The sequence below is a fragment of the Sarcophilus harrisii genome, chromosome 1 (assembly GCF_902635505.1).
Source record: "Sarcophilus harrisii chromosome 1, mSarHar1.11, whole genome shotgun sequence".
Taxonomy (NCBI): Eukaryota; Metazoa; Chordata; class Mammalia; order Dasyuromorphia; family Dasyuridae; genus Sarcophilus; species Sarcophilus harrisii.
In genome coordinates, this window is record NC_045426.1 from 540,688,848 (window position 1) to 540,709,320 (window position 20,473).

At 34.1% G+C, this 20,473-nt stretch overlaps 1 protein-coding gene across 3 annotated transcripts in view; it reads right to left on the reverse strand.

Moving 5' to 3' along the window:
• The window catches only part of CDKAL1 (CDK5 regulatory subunit associated protein 1 like 1), a 659,925-nt gene that overhangs the window by 490,357 nt on the left and 149,095 nt on the right, over nt 1-20,473 (reverse strand). For all 3 annotated transcript variants that reach the window (XM_031946787.1, XM_003760138.4, XM_012541612.3), the window contains exon 7: nt 9,799-9,847. In XM_031946787.1, coding sequence (XP_031802647.1) covers nt 9,799-9,847 — 49 coding nt within the window. The remainder of the gene's footprint in view (nt 1-9,798; nt 9,848-20,473) is intronic.

Here is a 20,473-nt window from a genome sequence, read left to right on the forward strand (position 1 = left end):
ACAATGGTATGCAGTTACACTGGCCTTCTCTCTTTTCGTTCTTCTAGGACACTAGCTTCACATATCTGTCTTTGTCTAGTCCTCGTGGTTAAAAGTACTCCCTCCTCACCTGTGCCTCATACAAGATGCCTTGTGCCTCTTCCATCAAGATGAACTTGGTGTACTACCTTGTATTCAAAGCCTTCTTTTGAGTCTCCTCAACTTCTAGTCCCCTCCTTTTCAAATTACTTTGTCTTTAATTATTTTGTATTTATTCTCTTTATGCAGGGTGTCCCAGAAGTCTTACTTCAAATCTAAGCTTTAATCACTTCAGAAGTATAAATGGAACATTTCAAAAATTTGGATTTCTTTTATATTTTATTTTCTGAATCTTAAATAATGAGCACTCTGTCATTATGCAATGTGTGTGGAACAGCTTCTGGATGACACTTTCTCAGGCCAAGGGATCAGTAATGCAGACCCTTTTACAAAGTTCAAAGCTCAATTAGAATGATGTATAACACAAGATAATATTTAGACTGAATAGTAATAAGAAACATACCAATATTTAAAACGTAAACATTTAAGCTTTTGACTGGTTTTTAAAGTTTTAGCACATATTTATGAAGTTATTAAAGATTAAAATATCACCAAAACTTTGGGGACACAATATTCTGTGTGTGTAGAGAACCCTTAGAATGTAAACACATTGAGAGAATAGATTCTTTTATTTACTGTATCCTCAGCATCTACCATCCTGCCCCATAGTAGGTGTTTCTTAGATAAATAATTATTGATTAGGAAATTAGCACTTATGTCAGACTTAAAGGAAGTAAAAAATCAAAAGGCAAAGAAGTCAGTGGAATAAATGCCATCAACATAACAATCTCCATGAAAGAATAGAAGTGAGATGGGAAACATTGAAATTAGGCAACAGTCTGGTTTTCCTGAGAAAGAGTAGATGAAAGTGAATATTATGAGAAAAGGTTACAGCAGTAAATTGGAGTAAAACTGCAAAGGACTTAAACATTTAAACACCAGGCTATTAGTTTTTTCTGGTCCTTAGAAAATAACAGCCAATAAATGCTTCTGGGGAAAGGATTTTTCACAATTACACAATTATTAAGAAGGTTATTCTGCTGTGTGAAAAGCTGGAGACAAATTAGGAGGTAATTATTACAACAGTAAAGAGGTTTTAAGTGTTTGAACTAATATGGTAGCAGTGTGAGTAAAAAAGAAAGGACTAATACAAGAGAAATTATGGATCAATAAGACTTGTCAACCAAGTTTTATTTCTGGAAGTAAATTGGAGTATATGTACATATATATATATGCAAATGGTGGTATATTCAATAGTATAATGAAGAATAAATTTCAGGAACTTCACATCTTAAATACATTATTCTTATCCCTAGTTCATCCAGTTCTCAATAGAAAGAAGTTTAAAGAAGTAAAACAGCTAAATAAAAAAAGAAAGCAACTAGAGAAAGAGGAGACACGGGGTGGAGGTGAAGGGGGGGGGGGGGGGGAGGGAGAGGGGGGGGGGGGGGGGGGGAGGGGGAGAGAGAGAGAGAGAGAGAGAGATAGAGAGAGATAAAGACAGAGAGAGACAGAGAGAAGAAGGAAAGAGAAGAGAAGAAAGGAGGGTTGAGAAGGAGAGAGAGAAAAGAGTTAAGGGGGGAAAAACATTAAGAAAACAGAATTAAGAAGGATTAAGGTCTGAATTCTGTCTATGCTACTTAATACCTGTGTAACCCACTGGTCAAATCATGTAACATCCCTGGGCCTCAGTTTTCTTACTTGTAAAATGAAGTGAAGGTCTTCAAGCAATGCTTAACCCTCTATTACTAGCCAGGACAAAGGAGATTCACTAATTCATACCATAAACATTGTAAGACCAGAGACTTGTCATCAGCTTTGCCAATATGTGTACACTTCCTTCTCATAGAGTTCTTTTCCATCTCTTTTTCAGAGACTAACGATAAAATTTACAATAGTCTCACAATAGGGAAGGGCTTCATTAGGCATCCCTGTAATGCTGAGACAAGGGTTGCCTTCTCTGTACACTTCTCTTAATTCCCTCATATCCCCCTGGTGTCAGAGCCATTCCTATTCCACTACCCTAATATCGGATAGTCTTTTTACAGTCAAGGAATCTGAATTCAAATGCTTTCTCTGACTATACATGTGACTTTGGGTAGATTTTCATCTTCCTCTTCTATAAAAATTGATGGACTAGACAGCTGCTGGGACCCATTCCACTTCTAAACTGGTGATCCTATGGTCTTGCCCTCTTACTATGCACTCTAGAATGCCTGCTACTTCATGAACAATCTGTCCTTCATATTACATTAAACCCTGCCTCCAAAAATTATTTTTGTATTTAATTTTCATGTTCCTGTTTTCCACAAATGGAATTAAGCTTGAAGAACAACACTATTTCATTTCTTCCTTTGTATGTATCTATGCACAGTGCCTTAAACATAGTATGAGATTAATAAATGCTTGTTAAATTGAATTAAATTAGATAAAATAGGTTAAAACTAAAAAGAAAGCCAAAATAAACAGCAATCCCAAAATCATGAGATTTCTGAAAAGGCTGTGAAAATCTAAAACTTAGTGATTATGCAATTTGTTCATCCAAAGAACTAGATCAATTTAATCTAAATTATAGAACAGTTCTAACATTTTAACTGAACTCTGATCTACTACAAAAATCATAAATGAGTAAATGCATTTCAGAAACTTCAGTATGAGGTCAATTTCTATTAAATTAATTCCCTTTTACATGTTATTTAGTATAAAATAAGAAATGTGATGTGCAAACACAATTTTTTTTGTCTTCCTGTATACAAAAGTAAAAATGAAGCTCAATATCTAATGGAAGAATTAGGAGACATGATAAGTTGGTGAACTTATGTGATTATCTTAACCTGTGATTTCATTCCTACAGAAATTACAGTTTATAGCTTACAATGTGTACAAGAAGAAGTATCATTACAGAGTTGCCTCTACCACTGAGATTTTAACTAATTTTTCAATAGCCCCATAGCTAGTAAGTGCTAGAAGGTAGAACTTGGAGTCTGAAGTCATGGGTCCAAGGTTAGGTAATGATCTATTACAATATACTGACTGTTGTTGAAAAAAATAGCAAACATTTTCAAATCCTTGTAGAAGGGAAAAAAAATGTTCTGACAAAATGTGAAACACAATTCTTTATTGTAACCAAAGTTAAAAAAAAAATCAAAATCAAAAACATATTATAGTATCAAAAAACCTGTACTTTAGATAACTTCCTTGCTGTTCTGATAGAAAAATCTTTGCCATTTAATGAAAATTCATTCATTCAAAAAGGATTTATTATTTAGTATATTCTAAGAACTATGCTAGAAACTAAAGACAAAGTCAAAAATTAGACAAGTTCTTATATTCAAGAAATTAATAAATGGTAATACAGCAGAAGTTTACAATGCTATACACATGTAGGTTTTATAGAGGAATTATTTTACAGCCTTTGAAGTTCCTAGTTTCATTCTATACAACAGTTTACAAATATTTAAAAAGTGGATAAATGGCACCAAAAAAAATCTATGAATAGAAATGCAATATATCCATGCTTCATACAGAAGTTTGAGTCAGTGACTGTGAAGATATATATATATATATATGTTAATTGGAGATTTCTTTCTTGTGACTTGGAGATTTCACATGTGGCTAGCATATCTGACTATAATTGTTCATACTAGCGTTTAGAAAAAATGATAACATGGCAAAGTTTGTTGTGTCTACATTTTTAAAAGGAATATAAAGATTTATTTCTACTGCAATCTTTTCATGTATTCTGATACAATAAAATAATATCCTAATGTTTACTGAGTTCATGGCACATGGTAAGGCATACTGACTGGTTGATTGATATTCCTTTCAATGATCTAGTACTTAGGAATAGTACTTCCTTGTCCCAAAAGGCTCTCCAAAAATAAAAGAAACATAAGGCAGGCAACAAGGTAGAGTGAAAAAGAGACTTGTCCCTAGAAATAGAAATCCTGTGCCACCTGTGTGACTTTGAATACATTACCTAATCTTCCTAGGTTTAAAGTTCCCTCATCTGTAAACAGAGAAGGGTGGAATAGATGCCTTAGAGTCCATTCCTGTCCCAGAATTATGACTCTATATTTTGTTATATCCTTAGAGTAAAGCTATTTTCTTTTTTAAAAAATATATTAACTACTGCTATCTTCTAACCTTTTATGAGTATGCACTTCAGATTATTCCCAATTACCAGAATTTCTGATCTTTAAACCACTATTAACCTCTTTCTTCATATTTCTTCCTTTTGCAATTTATATTTTTTGTTTTTTTACACCTTTCCTGTCCACTCCTCCTTTCCAAAAATAATCAAATCATAAATTGAATTTTTCCCACCACATATACACCTTTCTCATCTTCCTTACAATTTATTTATTTATATGTCTCTCCACATACTTTGCTAGAGACAATGGCTTCCTCGAAGTAGAAAATTAGGACTTTTCATTAGTTCTTCCTCATTCCCAAAATGTTCCCCCTCCTCATCTTTGTCTTCCTGTTTATTAAAATAGAATTTTAGAAGCAAATTGTTCTATTCCCTAGCAGAATATCTCAAATGGGAAATGAAAAGGCAAGTCTGAATGTTTTCATAATTGTTAAAAAATGAAAATCTGGAAAACTTAATGATTTTTATTTGGAAAATTTAATGATTTTTATTTAAAAGACCTCTATCATGTCAGAGTTGAATGGAATGAAAGTTGGCAACTTGAAATAGAGACTTTCACATGTGGGTGGAAACTGATGATGGATTCTAACAAGAAGCACACTACAAGTGAAGTGGGAGAGGTGATATATCAGGATAGAAGGGGATCTCAGATCTGTACAAGTACACCATGTGTCAAACAGCTCCTTTGTCAACCTCAATGCAATTTCAGGCCACAAATGCGAGATAAACTAAAGAAGACACTTGCATAGAGGGGTGTTATCCCCGGATAAAGAATCATCTCGTTTTCTTGCCCAGTGTAGCAATAAAAAAAGAACACAGTGAAAAGCAAAGAGCAGCATGGCTCAGTTCCAGTTTCTAACCCAATCTGAATGCTACAGAAGCAAAACAAAGACAGGAATCTCAGACTCAAGGGGAACTGTAGTTCTGTCCCTATGAAGTAGGAAGCCTTCCCAGTAAACTAATATCAGATGAATTTAGCAACAATCTCTTACTGCTTAAACTCAAATCAAAGGCTGTGCAGGGTTCAGACCATGAGGACAACTATACACTGACCTAGACACTTTAATATTCCTGGCCAAAGAGAACCCTGAGATCAAAAAAGATAACAGCATTAAAGTGACAACTGAACCAACTTGAATCTTTCCACCAGAAATGTGCTTTGGTCCTAACATGAAGTGAAGAAATAAGGAAATAAAATAAGCCCATAATAAAAAGCTATTTTGGTTAACAGGAACACAGTAAGATACAAATCTAGAAAAAGAAAAAGATGACAAAATTTCTGTAAGAAAAATTAGCCCTGGGAACAAATCCAACTAGAATTCAGAAAAGATGAAGCAAGAATTTTTTTTTAAAGTTTTATTATGAATGAAATGAGAACACTAGAGGGAAAATGGGGGGAGGGGAGATTTTAAAAAAAGAAAGAATTGGGAAAGAATACCTTTGCACAAGAGGTAGAAAACCCACCTAACCAACAGCTCTCTGAAAATTAGTATGGACCACACAGAGGCCAAAGTTTCAAAGATAACAAGATATTTTAAAACAAAGTATAAAGACTGAGGAAAATAATAAAACAATAAAAATATCAGATCTAATAGAACATGTGGGATATTTAAAATTTGTTCAATTTTTAAAGTCAAATATTTATTAAATACACATTTATGGTCATAATATAATGAAAGAATATGTTGAACCTGGAGTAAAAGAAAAAGAGTTCAAATTTAGGCTACGCCACTTGCTAGCTACCCAATCATAAACATATCGCTAATGTCTCTGAGCCTCAGTTTCCTCATTTGTAGAATGAGGAGAGTAGGTGAAATGACCTTAAAGAGCTCTTCCAGTCTTAAATCTATGAATATATGACTAATGGACTAGGCTGGGTGCTAGAACAAACGGGTGGCACAGAAAATAGAGTGCTGGGCTGGAGATCTTGAGAAGGTCTGGGTTCAAATCCAGCCTCAGATTCTTACTAGTTTCTGACTCTGGGAAAGTCACTGAACTTTTGTCTCAATACATACCCTGTGGTATACAATATTCAAATTTAATGCAGACAAGAAGAATGATCAGGACTTTGTGGGAAATATTATATAATAATATATATATGATATATTATAAAATATATTCTATTTCCCCATAGAAGCAAAGTTTTCAAACAGCAGAAATTTTTAAAGATTCATTTATTTTTTAAAAGCTTCATTATTTTCAAAACATGGCAAATTTAAATCTATTAAATTTGTAGATTTAATCTACTAAATGTAGTGAGACCACATACTCATGACATTTAAAGAAATCTAGTTTTTGAGGAAATTTCTAAGTTTCTTAGGGAAGGAATATGTAAATAATTTTGCTACTACTTCAGTTCTCTTGGACCTCTATCAGAACAAAATACAACCACCAATTAACCAACTAATAATATAGTTATTAGAGAATAAAATAAGTAAAGAAATACAGAAGACAGCTATTATACAGGTTTCTCTAATAAACAAAAGTCTTTTCTAAAACAGACAAATTTTATGGCCAGTAATTTCAATCTAAAGTATATAAAAAAAAAAATCCAATTTGAAAATCTGTTAGTAATATTTTCAGTACTGTGGATATGAGGAATTGATGCAAATGTTTTTATAAGTATTATGATTCAGGACTACTGTACAGAAGTACAATTCATAGAAATGGTTCAATCCAGTAGCATTGAATCCAGGAAAAAAATTAGTAAACTGATTCTGTTATTTGACTGAAAAGGAAGTATGAGATTTCAAGTTTAATATTAAAAGGTCTGAAAATATAGCATTTTCTAAACCAAATCACACATATAAACCACATACAGAAATTGAAATGACTTGGCTGATTACCAAAATAAATTAATAATTATTATTCAGACATTAGTTTAAAAACAAGGTTGAAAGGGTATTTATTTGAAGTGAATTACTATATGCAAATGTAGAAAATGGATAAATATGGCAATAAATTTGGCTTTAGATAACATTATATACAACAAAGTATAACAAAGCAATTCCATTTCCACAACTAAGGGAGAAGCACAAAAAAATAGTATAAATATTGAGGCATTATAAAATTTTGCACTTTCAACTGAATCTGCCATTGACCACACCCCCTTATGCTACACTCCTGAAATCATACTCTTACTATAAATACATAAGAAAAGTGAAATAAGAAGCTCACTATCAATTCAGAAAAAGAACCCAAAGAACATAAATATCAAATGTGGTAGGAGTAGATTGCTTTCCAAGTCACTGGACAAACAGGCTCAGCTTTAGATTTCACTGAAGGCTACTAATTCCAGGCATGGAGGACAGTCAAAGAAAATAACCAGAGTGGAGATGGATCATCCAGCATCATTAGTGCAAAAATGATGTGCTAGGGAGTGCTGTAAAAGAAAACTGAACAGGTAGGAGGGTCATGAAAAGGTCATGAAAGGCTGTGAATACCAAACAAATGGTTTTGTAATTGCTCTTGGAGACAACAGGAAGTTATTGGAGTTAATTAGAGTAGTAGGTGGCAATATAATTGCATTTAGGCATTAGGAAAAAAAAAAAAAAAACACTTTAGTGGCTGAATAGAAAGTGGATTCTAACTTACTGACCACATAACTGCAAGCTATATATTAATTCGGGGTAAAGAGAGAAGCTAGATGGCACAGTTGATAAGAATACCAGGCCTGGAGACAGGAAAATTCATCTTCCTAGGGTCAAATCTGGTTTCAGACACTTAACATCTATGTAAAGCTGAGCAAGTCACATGACCCTTTTCTTCTTATTCATATCACTACCTCAAAAGCTCAAAGCATCTTCTTTTGCAAGTTGATCACTATAACTTAAGACTCATTCTTTTTCAACTGTTTCTCTCAAATTACATTTCTGTAATAGTATTTATTTATTTATTATGCTGCTTATATTTACTTTACTTGACATTCATATGTCTTCCCATGCTACTCCTTTATTCATGAGATTCATCATTTCTTATAGCACAATAATAACATGTTACCCTTAGGTACAACAATTCATTTAGCTGTTCCCCAATGCCCTGGACATCTGCCTTCTTTCCAATTCTTGGAAAATATTTCATTGCACATGGGACTTTTCTTTTTAACACTGATTTCTAGGATATAAAAGATATAAACTTAGCAATGGAATACCTGAGATAGAAAGATATATTCCTTTATAGTCACTTTCTAATTTCTAATTGCAAACTCCAGAATCATGCAGAAAAATAAGATTTTTGACAAAAGGGGATTAATTTATGTTAAAAAAAAATTCTAAAAAGTGCTAAAAGGGGTTCTTATTTAAATAACCAAAGGACACATTTAAAATAAGAGTTGGCATTATTTGAAAGAATGACATTCTAGTTCCTAGTAAAAAACATAAATTAGGATATCCCTTCTCTACACTATTATTTGAAGTAGTCCTAGAAATATTAGTTATAACAGTAAGTTGAGAACAAAATCAATGAAATAAACAAGAAAAGGGGAAATAAAATTACATATATTTAGAGATAAAATGCTATAATTACAAAACCCCAGAGAATGAATGAAAAAATTACTGATAAAATTAAATTTCAACTGCAAGATAGCAAGGTACAAAATTAATCTGTAAATTTCATCAATATTTTTATAATTTAAAAAACTAAGACAATGAAAAAAGAGAAATCTTTCAATATGCTAAAAACACAAATTATTTTAGAATCAACCTATCAAAACAAACACAATATTTATAGTATCTGACCATTCCTTCTCAATCTCCTTTGCTGACTCTTCCTCCACGTCATGCCTGCTAAATCTGGGTATCGCTAGGCTCCATTCAGGATGCTATTCTCTTCTCCCTCTTGGTGAACTTCTCAGCTCTCATGAATTCAGTTAATATTTCCATGCCAACAATGACAGATTCTATTTATCCAGCTCTAAACTCTCTCTTGATTTCTAATCCAGCATCTCTAATTATCCGACATCTTGAATTCAGCACATCCAAAACTGAGCTTATCGCCCCCTCCCAATCCCTTCTCTCTTCCTAACTTCCTTATTTCCTTTGAGTATCCTAGTATTCTCACAATCTCTCAGACATGAGAGTCTAACTACATGTCATCCTGCACTCTTTGCTCTCTTTCACCAACACTCATATGCAACATGTCACCCTATCCTATGATTACTACTTTCTGACATTGAAATCACACTGTTAATTCCCATTTCGACTACTGCATCATCAAACTGAAAATCTTGGAGACAATTCTGATTCATTCCTCTCCTCTGCTCCCCAAATCCAAATATAAATTCTATTCAATAAATAGTCTAGTCTGCTACCATCTCTTCTGGGAGTGCTTTTAATGATTTCTCTAAATCAGAGCAGTGGAATGCTTCTATGACTTTTTACAGAACTTATCATCTATATCACTAATTTAAACAAGCTATACAGAATATCCTGTCTCTTTACATTTCATGATCACACCAGTTGTTGTCTCTGACCTCAAGCATATTAGATTCTTACAATCAGAGGTACATGGGCATGTCAGCATTATTTTAGAGAACTAGAATATCTTTGTTCATTTCTATTTCTAATTACCTTTAATGGTTTCTTCCACAACTTCAACTACACGATCTATTTGCTGAACCTAAAAAATAAAAGAAAACGAAATTTTTAAATGATTTACATAGTCAATGAAAATTTAATTTTAATAACATTTCTCTTCGAATCAATGTTAGAGATCCTAACAAATTCTTTTTATTGTAATCTTTGAAATTTTATGCTGCAGAGTCAATGATATATCATCAGTGACATGAGAGAAATAGATGTAGATTTTTATGAGTTCCAACTATGATCATATGAATGGACATGACTCTCAAAATACCACTATATTTAGCAAAACATATCTAATTCATTGTGAGAATGGAAAGATTTTCTTAATTAATACTATAAATTGTAGCTCTGAATACTCAAGAGTTCAGCAGTCGGTATATAATTCAAACAAAATAAATAAAACAATATCTTTCATCCTTAAGGCTTTTATTAATATATAGATATAGATAAAAAGACATGAAATATGTTCTATTACTAACTCCATATGTTTTCTACAATGAAAAAAAGAAGCTGTAGAATAAACAATTCATAAATAACATCAATAACTCATTGTTCAGTAAAATTTCTTCAAAGTTATTTTAATAATTCAGTATGAGCACCAAATTTCTATTTGAATATATAAAGAAAAAATATTACTATAACATACAAAAAGATACTACTCAAAGATATTACTTTGATACATTTAATGGATCAATAAAAGAATATATACATACTATGTAATAGTATAATGCTCAATAAAGAAATACTATTTTGATGTAAAATTACATTTTATTTTATATACAAATATCTTAGTTTTTGAAATAAATATTAGTAAAAAAAAAAAAAGTTTCATAAAAATATAGTCAGACTTGCCAGCACAATCTTTGTAAGATTCCTTTTTATTTTTAAAATAAATTTTATTACCACCTTCTGTTCTCATATTGGCCTAAATTTCTTGGTAATTTTAGCACCATTCACTTTTGATTGTTTTGAGGTAGTTGTTCATTTTATTTAGACAACTGTATTCATCATCTATGTTTTCCTGGCTTTGCTTACTTCATTCAGAAATGAGTTCATTTAAATCTTTTCTTGTTATTCTGTTTAAGTAATATTCATTGCTTTTTATATCATTATACTATTTCATTGTATTCAAGTGCTAACTAACAGTTGTTTAGTCATTTCCCAAATGATTTATACACATACACACACGCACACACACACACACACACATCAATAAACACACAAACATCAATACATGCCTAAGTAGTAGAATCTCTGGTCAAAGTACATAGACATTTTAGTAACTTTATCAGTATAATTCTAAATTTTTTCCAAAATTATACTAAAGTACAATCATACAATATGATTGTCACACCTTCCACACTGACTGTTCTCATAATTTGTCATTTTTGCCAAAATATAATCATATTCATATTCCCTATTACATTTCATCTTTTAGGAAGATAATCATATCGATTACTGTGGTTGATTAAAATGATATATTGTTTTTTTTTTAATCAAAGCCTTTTATTTTTAAAACACATGCATAATTTCAACATTCACCATTGCAAAACCTTGTGATCCAATTTTTTCCCTACCTTCCCTAGACAGTAAGAAATCCAATATGTTAAATATGCACAATTCTTCTATATATACTTCCACAGTTATCAAGCTGCACATAAAATGATTAGATTAAAAAGGGGAAAAATGAGAAAGAAAACAATACAAGCAAACAACAACAAAAAGAGTGAAAATGCTATGTTGTGATTCATACTCGGTCACACAATCCTCTCTTTGGGTGCAGACGGCTCTCTTCACAACAAGATCCTTGGAACTGGCATCAATCATCTCATTGTTGAAAAGAGCAACATCTATCAGAATTGATTGTTGTATAATACTGATGTTGCTGTGTACAATGATCTCCCAGTTCTACTCATTTCACTTAGTATCAGTTCACATAAGTCTCTCCAGGCCTCTATGAAATCAACCTGCTGACCATTTCTTATAGAACAATAATATTCCATAACATTCATATACTACAACTAATTCAGCCATTCTCCAACTGATGGGTAATCCATTTAGTTTCTAGTTCCTTGCCACTACAAAATGCTACAAACATTTTTGCACATGTGGGTCCCTTTCCCTTCTTTAAGATCTCTTTGGGATACAGGCCTAGTAGAAACACTGATGGATCAAAGGATATGCACTATTTAATAACCCTTTGGGCATAGTTCCAAATTGTTCTCCAGAATGGTTGGATCAGTTCACAATTCCACCAGCAATATATTAGTGTCCCACTTTTCTCACATCCCCTCCAACATTCAGATGGTACGTGTTTTAAAGAATTAAAAAAAAAAAGTTATCAGAAATTTGTTTCATAGAGTATTTTCATATAATTATGAAATAAAGAATTATAGAAATCTAAACACACTTAAAGTCACATAAACCTATTTGCTATATAATTATATATAGTACTTAAGACTATTTAGAGATATGTACTTAGTCATCAGTACTTACGAATATTTACAGATATGTACAGAATAACACTGCTTACAATTCTTCTGTCTTACTTTCATGGTCTTATCTGTCATGACTCAAGAAACATCAATTTGTCTGTGATTATCATAAATGAAAATAGACTGCCACTAAGCATCCCAGTGGTTTATAAATATGCCTAATTTGAAATTCTGCTCTAGAATGTTTCTGATTCATTTCTGTCCTTCCTGGAGAGATTTCCATGGATCTTCATCAACAGTTTAGTGGCTGTGTCTTAACCTTACTTAACCATATTTCAAAGAATCAAAGACTCTTAAAGTTAGAAGAGAAAATTAGAGGTTTCTGATATAGCCTCTAAGAAGCATAAATCCCTCTAGAGTTTAGGCTCTATTGTATGTGAAGAATGCATTGTCTTTTAGTCCAAATAACTCCTGAACAGTACTATTACAAATTGTTTTATTTGTGATAAGTCAAATCAGCTTCTCTATAGTTTCTATTAAGTACGAATTCTGAATATGGAGTCACTAAAAAAGTCTAATTATTCTCACATCCTTCATATATTAGCTTTCCCATTCCCACTACATTTTACTTACTGCAGTTGAAAAATTCCCAGTTTCTTCAAATGTTCCTGTGCAACAATCTGCTCAACTTCCTCTGGAGTCCTTCATTTTCCAATATATCTCTTAAAACATAACTCCCAGAAATGAAACAAACATTCTAGATATGATCTAAATAGCACAGAGTAAAGCTAAAATACTCTTTTGATCTCTTAATATTGCCTAAGATAATATAATAGCTCTTCTGGCTGGCACACTACATTGTTAACTAAAATTGACTTTGTAATTTATCAAAAACCATGTTGTTACTGCTGTTGTTTTTTTAAACATGAAATGTTGTTACACTTCTTCAATCCTGTGCTTCTGTAGTTGTTTTTAGAAAAAAAACAAACAAACAAACCCAGCTAAGTAACAGTGTGACATTCACCTTTAACAAATTTCATTTAATTTAATTTGGCTCACTAATGCAATCCACCTAGATCTTTTGGGATCAAGATTCTGTTATTATCATCATGATGAATGAATGGAAAGGCAATTATCAAGTACTTTCCGTGTGCCTTGTCTTGTGCTAAGCACTAGGAATATGAACAGAATAGGTGAAATAAACCTTTCTCTTAAAGAACTCATCTTATTGGTAGAGAAATCTCATTAAAAAAAAAAAAAAAAAGCTCTGTGGGGATGGAAAGGTGCAAAAGTCTTAAGAGGACAGCATCTCAGTATAGGGTAAGATCCAGTAGTTCTTAGGTCACATCCATATGTTAAATGACAATGTTGAGAGAAAAAAGCAAAAGAGGGGGTTTGGAAAGTGAAAAGGCAAGGCAGACGTAAAAGTCTATAAAATCTTAAAAGGCAGTGCCAGGGTAAGGTATAGTGGTCCTTCATTTTGCCAGAAGGAAGAGAATGGGTAACTTATTTCACAAAATCCATGTGAGCAGTCAAACAGTACAGAGAGAATCTGGGTGTTCTAAATAGTAGGAAGCAAAAAGAAAGGCAAAGAGGAGGATATTTACTCCAGTGACAGATTTTCCTAATGCACAATCATTCTAGATGGGGTTAAGGAGCAAGGGCAGAAGTTAAAAAGGGAAGGAAGCCTCTGATGGTGTTGAGACCACCCACAATTTAAATCTGTGGAACAACTTTAATGAAAGCTAGTTAAGTGAACTGTACTATTATTAAGGTCACAGGCCTTGCAGTGTGAAACACTGTGGGAAAAAAAATCTTGCTACACTAATGATTTAAACCAAATTAAGAAAAATATTAATATGATTCATCAGTTAAGAAGGCTGTTGCTGTTCAAAAGCATGAATATTAAGTATGAATAATGCCTTAGTTCTTCTAAAGCTAACTTTATGATATTCCCTTTACACTGCAATCAAAAGTGGCACTTTGTCTACTGTCTTTTTAAATGAACTTAAAGGTAATAGTTTATTGAGGTTAAAATACTCTTTCCATATGTTTTTCCAACTTTTTTTTTTTAAATACATACATCATTATAAATAACACCACCAATAATCTCTGAAAGCAATGGTAATTAGACCAATCATTAGGAACTTCCAAAAGTAGTTTTCCAAGTCTACACAATTAATCTTAAATCAATAAAAACAAGGATATTGATGTCAGCAAGAGATGACATCATCTAAGCTATAATAAAAAAGTTATGCAATCTTCTCATAAGATCTGCTGGTCAGAGGAAGCCTAAAAACAGGAATCCCCAAAGGGGAAGTAAATGTCATTTAGCTGTACAAATATCTCTACAGTGGAGTTTCTCAAATCTATTTTCTAGTCAACCCATTTTGTAAGAGCAAATTCAACTACTCTTCCTACTTCCTCTGTGTACTTGTTCTAATACAATAACAAGAAATTCAGAAAGTAAGTTTGTCCTGGTTGTTATTAACTTCTTTCCTGCCTTAATCTTTTATACTTTTCTTCTACTAATTATCAGATAATCATTTTATGATAAAACATGCATCTATAACTGCTTTATGTTAACAAAGGATATACACATATACCTGCCTACATACGTTTGTGTATGTATTTGATAGAAGGATACAAAGTGTTAAGGGAAGATTAGTCCTTTCAGAGGTCCTTTCAGAGCTGCTTCCCAGCTCTGGTATCAGCCTGATAACAAACCACACTAGTGGTGCACAGCTTAGCCATTCCCCAGTTTTGGCATGTTGAGGGCAACTGCTGGGGGAGTTAAGGGGCTGTCCACCCCAACTATATGAAGACTTTCCGGGCAGAACAAGCAGATGCAAACAGTTTGTTCTGATGGGCCACTAAGGTGGCAGAATCTGACACTGAAGAGTAGAGACTGAGTAGACATCAAAATGCCACAATGTCCTCCACTCCATCCCAAGCCATCACCATTCATTTTGATTTTTCTCTTGCCACTGGAATCTACTGATTCTGGAAAAGTAAGGTCAAGGATTTTGCACAAATCTGTCTAACTTAAATCCAATTTATGCATAAGTCAGAAGACATTACCTATTCCATTCTGCCATGTTTACCAAGCAGCAGGTATGGATGGATACATTGGGAGCTATAACCACAACACTGCACACAGGTAATCCAGGCCATAAGGTCATCTTCTCATAGAAATGAAGCTTCAGTGGGATTTGGCAACCCCATGAGGATCTGAGCAGCCTTTTAAGGAATCACACTTGCTCACTTCTGGTATAAGAAATGGACTAGATGAAGTGCCCTAGAAATTGTCTGTTTCATCTAACCTAACTTTAGAATGCTTAATGCAGCAGTGGAGAATCCTACACTGTAGTCAAAACACACGTGTGCATGTACACACACACACACACACACACACACACACACACACACTTTTGCAGACAAAATTTCACTCACCATTGGTCCTTAGAATGTGCACATATTTATGGACAATAAAAAATCCAGTGTACCTTAAAGACGAACAGCTCTCATTATGAGCAAATTCAGATGGCATCACATACAAATAGTCCTGACTGAAAAAAGGCCAGTAAATCAGGGCCAACTTACTGAAGTCAGATTTAGACATACATTTTTCTTCAGTGGCTATGGTGATGGGGCATGTGGCAAAGGTGTTGCAGTCAAATCTAATCTAGTCAGCAAGCTTGCTTGCCTCCCAAAAGGAATGAATGATAGATTCATGAAAATGTGATTGCCATTTGCAGAAAAGTGCCATCATCAGCGTGTATCTTCCTCCCCTCCCCCCCGCCCCACGATGAACCCTGATGAGGTCAAAGAAAAATTTTATGAAAACCTAGAGACCCTCATCAATGATGTGCCAAAATAGGGCATACTTGCAATTTGGGGTGACTTATAACAGAGAGTATAACATAGCACATCAGATTTAGCGGAGAGTCCTTTATTCTTGGGAATTGGAACTGGAATTGAAAACAGCAACACCAACAGTCACAGACTTGTGAATCTCATAAACTCATCACCAACAGAATTTTCTGCTTATCAAAGGATGTGCTCTCAGAGAGAACAATGGTATTTAATGGACAATGCATTGTAAGAAGAACAGACAAAAAGGATACAAGTGATAAAGGTTATGTCTGGTATAAAATGTGAAATATTCACATTTAGCAAAAGTGGTAGACCCCCTCCAAGGAAAGACAACACTAAAAGATTTAATGTCAATAAATAAAGAGTGCTTCTCTGAGCATGAACAGTTTGTTGCTAATCTGAAGAACAAGCTAAGTCAACACATGCTTGGCAACAATAAAACAGAAAAGGAGTGGGCAGCTTTCAAAGATTTCAAAGCTTTGCATTTATTTGTCTGGACCAGAACGCTCACAAACATGAGGACTGGTTTGATGAAAATGAAATGAAATTTCAAAGTCAGAAAATGAAAAATAAGTTTTATTTTTAAATAAATAAATTTTAAAATAAATTCCAGAGTTAGTTTGCCAGAAAGAGAATTCAGCTATCTCTAAGAAAGGCAGCATTTAACTCCAGCAAAATAAAGTATAAGTGGAGCTTAAGAGAGATACAGGGTTTCAGGTTCAGTAAAAAGGCAGGTGAAATTCAATTTTACACTGACAGTAACAATCCAAAGCACTTTTATGATATTCTGAAGGTTTATAGACCAAAGGCCATTAATGCATCTCAACTACTCAATGCTGATGGAATCATACTGATTAGTGATAACGTCATGATACTAAAGAGATGGTCTAAACCAGGGGTCTTCAAACTTTTTAAATAGGGGCCCAGTTCACTGTCCCTCAAACTGTTGGAGGACTGGACTATAGTAAAAATAAAAACTTTGTTTTGTGGGCCTTTAAATAAAAAACTTCATAGCCCTGGGTGAGGGGGAATAAACATTCTCAGCTGCCGCATCTGGCCCACGGGCTGTACTTTGAGGACCCCTTGTAAACAATTCCATAATATTCTCAAAAGAAAATCATAAACCAGTGCCAAACCTATTGATTTGTCAATCATATTAGTCAATCCTTCTCTATCCACTTTCAACTGAAGAAGAGATTTTCAGGGCCATTGGGCTTTTCGTATGTGGTAAAGTTCTAGCTGAAGTTTATAAGGCAGCAGGGTTCATTTCTCATCCAAAAGCTGATTGAAATTTTCTAGATTATATGGCAAGAGGTGGCTCAAGAATGACTCTGCTACTGATCTCTACAAAAGAAAGGGAAATAGGTTGTCCTGTGACAACCAAAGTGATATCTCTCTCTTAGGCAATACCAACAAGATTCTTGCCAGCATCCTCCTTAATCAGATGATCCTTCACCTAAAAGAAGTGCAAATGTGGCTTCAGGAAGGGTTGAGAAATGATTGATAAGGTATTTGCTACCTAACAACTCTGAGAGGAATGCAAGGAGCAGAACAGAAGTCTGTACACAATGTTCATCTATCTGACCAAGGCTTTTGATTCTATCATTTGTGAAAGCCTGTGTAAGATCACGGCAAAATTTGGTTGCCCAGGGAAATTCATCTAGACTATACCTAAGTTTCATGATGGCATCCTGGAAGGGATTCTAGATAATGGACAATGCTCACACTTTTTGAATTACCAATGGAGTGAATTAGAGCTTGCTCCCATGCTTTTTCTCATGTTTTCAGTGATGTAGTCAGATGCCTTCAATGAGGCATCTGAATGAAAATAGCATCAAGGTCAGCTACTATAGTGATGGCAGATTATTTAACTTGAAAAACCAGTACTGAAATGAAGGGAGAATTAGCATGTTTCTTTTTGTGTGCAGATGTTTGGGCACTCAGTGTAATCCATTCATTACTGCTTGTGCTAATTTTGGTCTGATAATTAACAAGAAAAGAGAAGTTCTCCATCAGCCATCACCATACCATTTCTAAATGGAACCATCAGTTATAACAAGCAGAGAAATTTTACTGGGAATACTGTGGATAAGTTCACTGATCCTGGGAGCACACACAGATGATGAGGTTGATGCGCCAGTAGGGAGAGCATTGGCAAGAACAAGCTTAGTGTCTGGAAAGCCCCAAAGGAAAGTGTAGGCAAGAAAGAGTGTTACACGGCCTACTAAAATGAAGGTCTACAAAGCTGTTGTGCTGACCTCATTGCTATATGCCCATGAACGTCCATCAGCACCACCAATGCCCAGAAATTGAACCACTTCCATTTATAGTGTCTTAGGAAGATTCTGAAGATCATCTGGCAAGATAAGGTACTAGACCCAGAAGTCCTTTCTCAAAGCAAACTGCAAAGCATTCAAACCCTGGAGAGAGCTTAACAACAAAACAGCTGGTCATGTTGTTGAAATGCCAAACAGTTTTGCTTCAGAGACAGTTTTACAGAGAGCTCACACAAGGCAAGTGCTTACACAGAAGTTAGAAGAAGCAATACAAGGACACTCTCAAGGTCTCTCTAAAGAACTTTGAAATCAATTGTGAGACTTGGGAAACAATAGCACAAGACAATCTAGCATGGTAAGCTTGAATCAAAGACTTCTGCAAAGCAGAATTGACTAAGTTCAAAAGAAAGAGGAAATGTGCAAATATAAAGACATCTCTTTCCCAAATGATCACATGGACTTTTTGTGCCCAACCCATAGCACAAGCCAAAACAATTCCTCCTTCCAACCTGATAGTGGTCTGATCAGCTATATTCATACACACTACACTGACCCCAACATAGTGATGTCCTTTTGATATACTATGAAAGAAAACAGTTAACCACAAATGTTTCATTTGAAATCAACAGTTAATATCTAATCCTCCCAAAACTGATAATTTCTGAAACATTCTGTATATGTAAAATTTATTTTGAGCTAATACTGGTATACAATCAGCTACTTGTACAATTAAGATATGTCCACATATGGACAACATCTCATTTCTTATCCTTGGATATAATTGTCACAAGCTACTTAGACACTAGCATAACAACTATGTTTTCTAGCTGGAGAAAGCAAAACCACATATTTCCCAGCCCATTAGTTGTTGCTGAAGAATCCTAGAAATTAGATATTTCTAAACTTGTTTTTTGGGGGGGAAGAAAGGGAATATCTCTAGTACCTAGTAGAGTGACTGATACCTAACAGTTTTAAAGTAAACAACTATTGTGCGATAAATTATAGATTACGTGGTCAAATGACCAATAACATAGCAGAGGAAAGCTACCTCTTTTCAAAATCACTTGAAACTTCCAACAACCCTCTGCACACAGAAAGAATTCTATGTTAGATGCTGATTACAGATAGAAGAAAGATGAATTCTACATAAAGCAAAATTCTTTATGAATTACTACCATAGAAACCTAATATTCAAGCACCCTCATTTGGCCAGATTTGAATCCCCATTTGCCTGACTCCAAGGCCAGCATTTAATCCACTAGAGTGGCAGGGGTCCTCAAACTTTTTAAATAGGGGGCCAGTTCACTGTCCTTCAGACTGTTGGAGGGCCGGACTATAGTAAAAACAAAAACTATGTTTTGTGGGCCTTTAAATAAAGAAACTTCATAGCCCTGGGTGAGGGGGATAATCGTCCTCAGCTGCTGCATCTGACCCATGGGCCGTAGTTTGAGGACCCCTGCGTGACTAGACCAAACTTTTTTCTCTCACTTGCTCTGGCTTATTTTCCACAATTGAATGGTTACATTTTCATTTTCTTTTGAGAGGCTTTTTGTAAATTTCAGTGGAGCTTACTGGTATATAACCTCAACTGATATCAACAGTTTCTCCATAATTTTCATACATTAAAATGTCAATTCCTTCTTGGTGTGAATTCCATTTAGCTTTAACTGAAACAATCATTTTGAGGCCCCAAAGAAAAGAGGTAGTTGTGATTTTTTAAAAAATAATTTCTTAGAATTATTTGTGGTATGGAAACTGAAGGATTTGGGGATTCTACAATTATTAATAAAAGTCCATAAAACATAACTATGAATGCAAAGAAGTCCCATTTTAAAATTGATCACCTGAAAGAACAGAGAATTTAAGAGGAAGATAAAAAAGGATGGCCGTTGGGGCAGCTAGATGGCACAATGGATAGAGCACCCTTGAAGTCAGGAGGACCTGAGTTCAAATCTGATCTCGGACATTTAACACTTTTAACACTTCCTAGCTGTGTGACCCTGGGCAAGGCAATTACTCCAATTACCTCAGGGGGGGGAAAAAAAAAGAAGGATGTTATTAAGTAAGGTGAAT